The sequence below is a fragment of the Pundamilia nyererei genome, unplaced genomic scaffold (genome assembly GCF_000239375.1).
Source record: "Pundamilia nyererei isolate P.nyererei 1_Seehausen unplaced genomic scaffold, PunNye1.0 scaffold00071, whole genome shotgun sequence".
Lineage (NCBI taxonomy): Eukaryota > Metazoa > Chordata > Actinopteri > Cichliformes > Cichlidae > Pundamilia > Pundamilia nyererei.
The window spans coordinates 876,985-886,628 of NW_005187472.1; the positions used below are offsets into that span (position 1 = coordinate 876,985).

Consider the following 9,644-nt stretch of genomic DNA (forward strand, 5'->3'; position numbering starts at 1 on the left):
ACACAAGCAAAATAGGTCCACTGTACTAAAAAGCAAGTTTCATTGACAATCACACTGTATAAACCCCCTAATGCTGTGAAAACGTTTAACATAATGTAGTAATTAAAGCTTGGACAAAAATTTAAAAAAATAAATAAATTTAAAAAGATTTCTCCACATAAATTTCTAAATGTGTAAATTTTTCAAATAAGTAATCAAGAAAAAAACTCAATGCTGTATTTTTAGCATCACCACAGTTCAGAAAATATTTTAGGTGCAAAATATATTAACATCACTATGTGTCTACCAGTGAATTTATCTCCTGGGTGTTGATTTCTAAAAGCACACACTGTGTTGCAGGACGTGTCTCAGATATTAAATTAAAGTTGGCACCTGTAAACGGATAACTCCTGTAAACAGTTCTTGAAGAAACTATGAAACATGACACAAGCCAAATGGCAGAGCTGGAGATAAAGGATAGGGGGCAACTAAGTGCTGATTGCACAAAATGGGTTCAGTACCCTCCCCTGACGAACTCCAAATTGATTTCTATGAAAGCTATATGGTGGTCGTGTGCTCCCTTCCCTGACCTGCACCACCTACACACTTCTGTGTACAAACTGGCTGCAGCCTGAAGCTGAAGCAGAGGTCAAGTCCGCAGCTGCGATCAGCAACTTAACTCAGGCATTATAATCACCCAAATCGCAGCCACAGTCAGCTGTATTTGTGTTGGGGTGCCTGATGGGTAAGAGACGAAAATGTCTATGTAATGAAACAAGTAAAAATAGCTTAAATTTGGAGTTGTGGTGAACAGGAGATCACACAACAAACTCTTCTGCATTGCGGATACTCCTGACCACTCTATTCACAGAAAGCAGCACTTTCTCCAGGACTCTGCTCCACTACTACAGGAACATGCAATATTTCTTTTTAATTTACTTTTTATTTATTTCCTTGTCTTGAGTGTAACCACTGGTTTGCACTTTATTGTGAACCCTCTGTATTTCCATCCATGAAAACATCTCTTGATTGTAGACTTTGACTTTGTGTCAAATGATACATCCACCTCCTCATCTAACCTTCTTGACTTCGTACGATGTTGTGAAATTGTATTTCTTAACCATAGAAATTATTCTGTGCTCAACCACACTTGTCTTCTGTAATCTTTCAGCCTTTTCGGTGTTGCTGGGCTGGCTGGTGTATTAGTTCTTTTTAAGCCACTTCTATAGCTTTTGTTCTCTCTAATAGATGGATTTTGGTTTTTCAGCCTATCGATGACTTCATTCACTAGCATCTCATTGGATCTCATATTGGCAGTTTCAGTAAAAAGCTACCAAATGCAAGCACTTAGAATACTTTCAGATATTTGGTCTTTTTGGACTGTCATGAAATAATGAGGGAATAGGCCTCACCTGTTCCAATACTTTTCTTAAATCCCCATTTTCCCTTCATACAATGTAATGTGTACAGAGGCAAAGCTCCAAAAAAGAAAAACATCCTGGTCCAAAAACTGCATATAGTGCTTTTTGGATCATATTTTTCCGACATATTGTCATCATACATTAAAAATACTAACTCTTACATGATTCTACATATGAGAACCAAGAGTTTTGTTCCATGTTGTCATACTTTTACCTATTTAAGCCATCCATCCATCCATCCATCCATTCGCTTCCGCTTATCCTTTTTCAGGGTCGCGGGGGGCGCTGGAGCCTATCCCAGCTGTCATAGGGCGAGAGGCAGGGTACACCCTGGACAGGTCGCCAGTCCGTCGCAGGGCCAACACACAGGGACAGACAACCATTTGCACTCACATTCATACCTAGTGGCAATTTGGATTATCCAATTAACCTATATCCCCACAAGCTGCATGTCTTTGGACGGTGGGAGGAAGCCGGAGTACCCGGAGGGAACCCACGCAAACACGGGGAGAACATGCAAACTCCACACAGAAAGACCCCGGCCTGATGTTGGAATTGAACTCAGGACCTTCTTGCTGTGCGGCAACAGTGCTAACCACCGTGCCACCGTGCTGCCTATTTAAGCCATTTTTTAATATTTTTTAAATCATATTTTATTGTCCCCTTTAGTTCTCAATTAAGATGTTTTATTTTGCTAGACTTACTAAACTATGTATTCTGATTTATTTTCTTGTGTTTTTATTTCTTTTTTGATGTTTTATTTACATTTTTACTTAAAAAAAATCTTCTTGTCTTTTGGGACATTTTATGTTTTGAAATAGTTGAAATAGTATTTTACTCTATTTCTCCATGTTATCTTACTTTATTTAAAAATGGTCACCTTTTTTTTTACTGCTACACAGGCCTTTCCAAATTTGGGGAATAAATTACTAAATATCTAAAATGGTACACTTCTAAATTATATAAAAAAAGACCAAACACGTCTCTGGTCTAAAACCAAATATCCCACAAAATGACTTCTTTTTACTTTTCAGTTTTTCACGCTGGAAAACATGCAACCTGAATATAACTAATGAGAATTAATAACTGTTGTTAGGTCAGTGTTTATTTATGATCCATCTCTTCACAGTTAATTAAATGACATTAGACATTGTGAAAGATGATGCATTACTTAAGTACACATGTTATTTATGTTCAGTTAAGCTTGTGTTAGTCAAACTCATCCAACAATCAAATTGCTACCATTTGCTAAAAGAGCCAAACAAACGGCAACACATGTTAGGGATTCACGCCTCTCAGAGCATCGATGCTTGCTCTTAAAGTAATTTGAACTATAGCATTCCCTGCAAGCCCAAACAATGATGTCTGCTACATCATGCTGTAATGTTCATGGATGCACTTGGTAACATTTTTCTTGCAGCAGCATCCAGAGGCACCGTGGCTCCAAGGCTGTAAATTGCCCCCAGACCAGGCATGAATTCAGTCCCTGGGTCTGGATTAATTTGTGAGTTTTCTTGAGAAAATCAAGATGACATTTCACATGGTTTTTTTAAATTAAATGTTATATGCATTTGTGAAGTGATGACGCAAAGTATTTTGCAATCAGGGCTGCTGCCTGATTAAAGTAAATATCAATCACAATTATTTTGGTAACTCTGGCAATTACAGTAATTTTTCTTAATGCAAAAAAACCCAAAAACAAAACAGCCGTAGATAAGAGTGAGACAATAACCCTGACAAGACACAGACAGTGCAGGGAAAGGCATACAAAAACGTCAGAGCCTTTGTACTAGGAATGAAATGAGAATCGATATTATGATTATTTAACACAATCATTCTCAGAAAACAACAGTGGATTTATTAAACTTTGAAAAATAAATAAAAGCATTAATATATTATTATTAGACTTCCATGAGCTTTAATTGTAATTCAACTAAATAAACTCAACACTACATGAATGCAGTAAATCTGCTGCAGGCTAGTGGGAATGTGGCAGGGAGTGAATCTGGAATTTTGTGATCAGGGGAAAAGTAAAGGAAACGGATGTGCTAAAAGCTAAAGCGAGAAAATGATTGGAAAACTGAATGTAGCACAATAATGTTTTGATCTATATTACCTTCTTTCAGTAAAAGGTGGAGGGTAAAAATATAGCTGAAATTAAAATTCAATTAACTGCACAGGTAAAACAGACCTTCCAAAAAATCCCTGAATTCAGATCCAGATTGACTCCAAAAGCCCCACTTCTGGTCGAAATTTTAAGCAAATTTCTTCATAAATGTTTAAGTAATCTTGCTACCAAACAAATCAATCAATCAAACAAATATTAGAGCTCTCTCACTTAATGACATTTACCACTAAAAGAGATCCTCAAATATGCAGAACATGCTCCCCTTAAATTGTTAGACATGTTGTCTAACAATTTAAGGGTTGTGTGTTTGTCATTCACAGAGGTTTTGTTTCAGCAATTAGTTGCATTAATTATACTATTTTGATCACCATCTGACAGACTGTTGCATCACAAGTATTTGTAAAATGTCTGCAGGTTTTATTGTACATCATCTAATCCTGTTTAAAGATTCTCAATCAAACATTTCAGAACAAAAGATTGAGGTTCGAGTTTCTCAGATGTGACGTTTTTATTAGTTTCATTTATTCTATGTCACCATTTCTTTTGTATCTTTTGGTTTTGGACTATTTTACTTATTTATGCACCTTGAAGCCAACACGGATCAAAATCTCTTTTCTTCCTCTTTAAGAAAAGGTACAATAAATCGTACAAAATAAGTCATTCAAAAGAGATACGTTAAGATTTTCTGACATTACTAGAACCAAAAAGGTTGAACATAAAAAATAATAAAGCAATTAATCAAAGCTTGAGCTGTTTCTGTTTAAACTCGGCTGTTTGAACCTTACTGGAAACAAATATATTCTTTTGCATGTTTTTATTTTAAGTTTATTTATTAATGAGTGAAATTTTTATCAACCTAAATGTAGAAAATGTTCACTAGTCTTGCAGTTTTTCGGTTCGTCTTTCTTGCCTTGATAAAATCTTTAGTGTTTCTGGAGCGCCTGTAGAAGCTAAATGAAGATTTTCCATCACACGTTAACAATTTCACAGCTCACCGACTCGCATTAGCACTGACAAGAAACCAGCAGGAGGCCAGAGACAATTTCTGTCTTCAAACAGGTCGGCCAAGCTCCTCGATATTTTCCTGTAATTGTCCGTTTACACATCTGAGGACACAACCACAAGGACAAAGGGCAAAAGATGCCCGAACATCTTACAGCTGTAAGGAAATCTGGATGGAAAAAAGAGTTTAATGGCTTTATTACTTGGCTCTCTCTTCCAGTATTTAATTAATTTTTTTTTTAATTTTTGTTAATCCCCAAAATGGACCAATATACTACTCAATAAAAAAAATACACTTGTGTATTAAAACTAAAACACATTACTTAATGCATTGCATTGTCTTTGCACCCCCCAGATACAGTAGGAGGAGTGATAGTAATGGCATTAATCAAAATAGTGAAGACAACTTAACTGACAATCTAACAGTATGCAATCCTAAAGAGGTTTTCAGAGTCATGATACATGTCAGTGTTATCAAGATGGCTACAAAACAGTACATTTATTTTCAAATCCTTAATTTAATCAGTCTGTCTTACTGAGAAAGAGAACTCTTTATCAATAGAGACCTGTGTATAAAAAAGGTAAACAACAACACAGAGAACACACACACATGCTGTGTTTTCATATCTTTGTGGGGACATCTAATTGACATAATGCTTTCCCTAGCCACTTACCCTAACCATCAAAAAAATGAATGCCTAATCCTAACACTTAGCCTACACCTAACCGTAACCTAATTCTAACCCTGACACTAAAACCACATTTTGAGTCTCAAAAATGCCTTCAAACTTATGGGGACTTATGGGGATTTTGTCCCCATAAGGGCTGTTGGTCCCCACAAGCATAGTAGACTTCCAATTTTTGGTCGCCACTAAGATATGTAAACATGGTCTCTCTCACACACACAACCACTCTCACACTCTATACATGGTCACAAATAAAGTGAAAGAGTTGCAGATACAGCAGCTAGTTGCATCTATAGTCCCATCACACATACATGCCATATTAATATATAAAAAACTGAAGGGGATTTTCAGCTAAAGGGAATGTCATCTGAAGGCTAAGGCGGACACCTAGTGGTTGCATCAAGCTAAAGCTTTAAATCAGGGTGTTTGTATACAAAGGTGTTGTGTTTTTTTTGTAACCACAGTGGAATATGACTGATACTCATATCTCTATCTTTACTTGTATAAGCGTCTTAATCACTTCCTGGCCAAACTTGCGTGTGACATTAATCTCCAGTAAAGCAGTAAAGAGTAATATGGTGTGACTATTTAGGGAAAAGTGCAATGTTACTATTTCTGTGGTCTTAGTTTTGAACTGCCAGCTATGGGAATGGATCCACGTTACTTCAGAATTCATAAGTTTGCTGTTTGAATCAAGCTTCAAATTGGATTCCTCCATCAGCAGATGGAGGAGTCAAATACCACCCTCTACCACCATCTGCACCACTTATTGGACAAGCTTACTACAATACAATACCTTAAGTTCTTTATTGCATTATATTTTGATTTTTATTCATTAAATACATCTTTCTTTTTTCTATTTAATTGTAATAATAATAATAAGGTGCAATAATAACAATGTGCAATAAGCATACACTTAATCTTCTATTTGTGTTGTGTTGTGTTGTGCCAACGTGGGACAGTTTTTCAATTTCATTGTACTATTGTATTATGTATGACTGTGCAATGACAATAAAGAGTTATCCTATCTTATCTTATCTTATTTAGACCTATTTTATTCTGTTATTTTTTATTTATTTTTATTAAGCTTCTTTACTTAACAGTTTTAATTTGTCTTGGTATATAAATCTATGTTGCTGTTTTTTTTCTTTCAACAATCTTTCTTTTTCATTGTATTTTTATTTGCATTTTTTGTGGCTTTTTAAAAAAATTACTTTAATATCTGGTGTGTGCTCTGCCTTGCCTGTATGTACTAGCACTTTGTTTTTAAAGGTTGTATATAAGTAATGTTTATTTCTCTTCTTAAGTTGTGTGGACGAGTTACTGACCTTATTGTGAACGAGCATGAGTCTCAGCTCCGGTTTGATAATGGCGTAGGCCATCAGCAGATCCTGCACCTTCTTCAGCTCCTCTTTGCACTTCTTGGTAGAAGAGAAACACTGACGTCTCACTGGAAGGTTCTTAAAAAGTTTCATTACACTCACTGTCGTCCCTGCAAAAGAAACAGAACAGAGTAGGTGACCTAAAATTATATTTTCATGCAACAATTAGAGTTGATAATATGGCAGACAAAAAAATTGCAAAAATTAAAAGTATGTACATAAATAAAATACTAAAGGTATTAACACACCAAAAATAGCCTAAAAATTATATCTAAAGTAAGCTTAAAAACTGATGTAAACTGACATTTGTTTTCACTTGTTCTTGTATTTTTTTTACCTTTATTAAACTCGTCTTTATTAAACTGTGCCGTACCTTGACCTAAATGAGACGGCTTCTGGGAAACAATTTTCCCTGTCAAGTCCATTGTGTACTGGGTGCTGATTTCATCCTCCTCTGTCTTTGTGGTAACAGCCACCTGAAGGGAAATGACACAAAACTTCAGTTTAGCCACATTGAGGTGTCAGCGGCTGTAATTTACACAGCACGAGTGTTTGAGTTTTAATAGAACACCTCAGCCACGGCGCAAATGGAACCCAGCGCCTCCCCTCTGAAGCCGTACGTTTCCAGATGCTCCAGGTCTTCATGTCTACAGATCTTTGAGGTGAAATGTCTCACAGCCATCACAGGAGTATCTACAGTTTTGATTCCTTGCCCATTATCACGAACCTCTACGCGGTCCAGGCCAAAATTTTCCTAAAATGTCAATAAAAGTAGTGCAACATGAAGGGAAATCAAACTCAAAGCTGTTACGATCTGAAGAGTGACTGCAGCAGCAGTCAAAATGCTCTAATATTAATGATTTATTTTCACTCGCATCATTATTCATAATCATTACATCATTAATGTTAATTAAATATGATTATAAATTCAAGTAAAATACACTAACAGGGGTAATTAACTGGAGGAAATCAGACTGGTTACTGCATTTGCTTCTGCATGAATCAAGGTTTTTAAATAAATTAATTTTTTTCCACTGTAACATTAGCTGTAATTAAGTACTTTACCAGTTTAACATCAATGCTTGAAGCTCCAGCATCCAGGGAATTCTCGATCAGCTCTTTGACAACATTCACCACAGACGTAATGACCTGGGAGCTGGACAGCAGACGCACAGTGTCCGGGGGCAGCTGCTTCATGACTACAGTTATCTGCTAAGGTGAAACATCTGGATTTAGTGGCACATCTAGTCACAAGAATAATAGGAGAATAGCTGGCCAAGGGATAGCCCTTATAAACATGCTCCTGATCTTTCTTTTGATCCCTTGCAATAGTGGGTGACACCACATATTTGATTCGGCAGAGTATTATCCTGGATGTCCCCAAAAAGAGGATTTGTGTCCTCTGACCAATTTTATTGAATGTAATATTTATATGATCTTGGTTATCCACATTTTCAGTGGTGTCAGACTGCTTTAAGCTCATCAGATACATGCAATCTGCGCTGAAGTGGGGTGGACAAGTTCATAAAATTGTACACAAACATATAAAGAAAAACGTGTCCAAGTATTTCCCTTTCTTTCGGTGTACAGTACAAGAATATTCTTCAGTTTGTCAACACTCACTGTGTATTAGGGGCATGCATGATTCAAACTTTTTTAGTTTATTGAAGTCACTAATTAGATTTATTGTATTTATGTGATTTTTAAAAATCAGGAATCCTGTACAAAAATCTCAACCCAGAAACCTGCAGGTTACTCCCTAACTTCTTACACCTCCAGTCTTTATTTTAGCTGCCTGCTCAAACACAGCGGGCCATCCCATGTAAGTGTTTATGAGTTCAGTCTCTTAACTTCTCTACATGAAACCCAAAGAAACGCTGAACCAGCTTCAGTGGACCCTCCTGCAGTTAAAATCTATACATGGAAATAAGAGCAGATATTTCAAGGGGACATTTTATCTACATTAATTAACAACACTGCCTTGATGACTGTAGACGGAATCCTTAACTTTTCAGGCGCTTCTGCCAGAAATACTCGTTTACTGCTGCTGATTAAAGAAATAGTATTTACGGTTTGTAAAATTGGCTGCTCCTTGATACATGAAAACGTCCTTTTATATCGATGAATTAGTGATCACAGCTAACAGTAATTTACCAGTAAAGGCAGTCAAAAAAGCAACGGCACTAAGATATATTCACTTCATTTAAGGCACAATTTATCCACATTTCTTTAAACACAAAATGAAACTGTACTTTAAGACTAGCTAACTGCTCTCCACACCTCCTTTAAGCTGCTCAGACTTGCTAGCTCAGATTTAAATTTAAATTTTAGTTCAAACTTACGTACAGATGTTACAAAGCCATAATTAGCTCAATAAAGCGGCTAAATAATTCTAACATAAAACAGCTTCTCTGCTTCAATCGTTCATAACAACAGACACGGAGAACCACAGGCGGAAGTTACTATTTTCCCGCCCCCTTCGCTGCATATTGATTGGCTATAAGTCAGGCGTAGGCGGAGTCTAAAGAGCAGTCTGCCCGGAGTTAGAGCTGGCAGTTTTGGGCATTGTTTTTCTTATTTCTCATTTTATTTACAAGAAATCTAAAAATCAGTCAATTTGTCTGTCGCACCATCTCCAAACCACAATTCATAGCAGGTCTCACTACCATCTTCTAAACGTTCCCTTTCACTCTTGATGTTATTCTCTGCACCTCTGCACCTGTGGCAGCTAACACAGAGAGACAGACAACCACTTATGGGCAACTTATAATCACTTGTTAACCTTACCCCACTAAGTGGTTGTCTTTGGACTGTGTGAGGAAGTTGAGGTACCTATTTAGACATGGGGTTAACATACAAACTCCACAGAAAGACCTTCTTGGTGTTAGGCAACAGTGTTAACCATCATGCCACCCCATATTCAATTCAATTCAATTCAATTCAATTCAATTCAATTCAATTCAATTCAATTAATGTTACCTGCTTGATGTGATGTGACATCCTGTGTGCAGGGATAAGAACAGGCATTTGGACATTTCTTTATTTT

At 36.6% G+C, this 9,644-nt stretch overlaps 1 protein-coding gene across 6 annotated transcripts in view; it reads right to left on the reverse strand.

The window, feature by feature from the left end:
• pms1 (PMS1 homolog 1, mismatch repair system component) overlaps positions 1-9,065 on the reverse strand; it is a 22,903-nt gene extending 13,838 nt beyond the window's left edge. Inside the window, exons 1-5 of one of the 6 annotated variants that reach the window (XM_005736839.1) lie at positions 8,996-9,065; positions 7,664-7,807; positions 7,170-7,352; positions 6,972-7,074; positions 6,545-6,708 (exon numbers count right to left, since the gene is read on the reverse strand). In XM_005736839.1, coding sequence (XP_005736896.1) covers positions 6,545-6,708; positions 6,972-7,074; positions 7,170-7,352; positions 7,664-7,795 — 582 coding nt within the window. In that variant the 5' untranslated portion in view covers positions 7,796-7,807; positions 8,996-9,065. Of the gene's footprint in view, positions 1-6,544; positions 6,709-6,971; positions 7,075-7,169; positions 7,353-7,663; positions 7,811-8,940 lie in introns of all 6 variants that reach the window. The other 5 variants (XM_005736838.1, XM_005736842.2, XM_005736840.2 and 2 more) reach the window with 5 other exon arrangements.
• Positions 9,066-9,644: the final 579 nt, after the last annotated feature.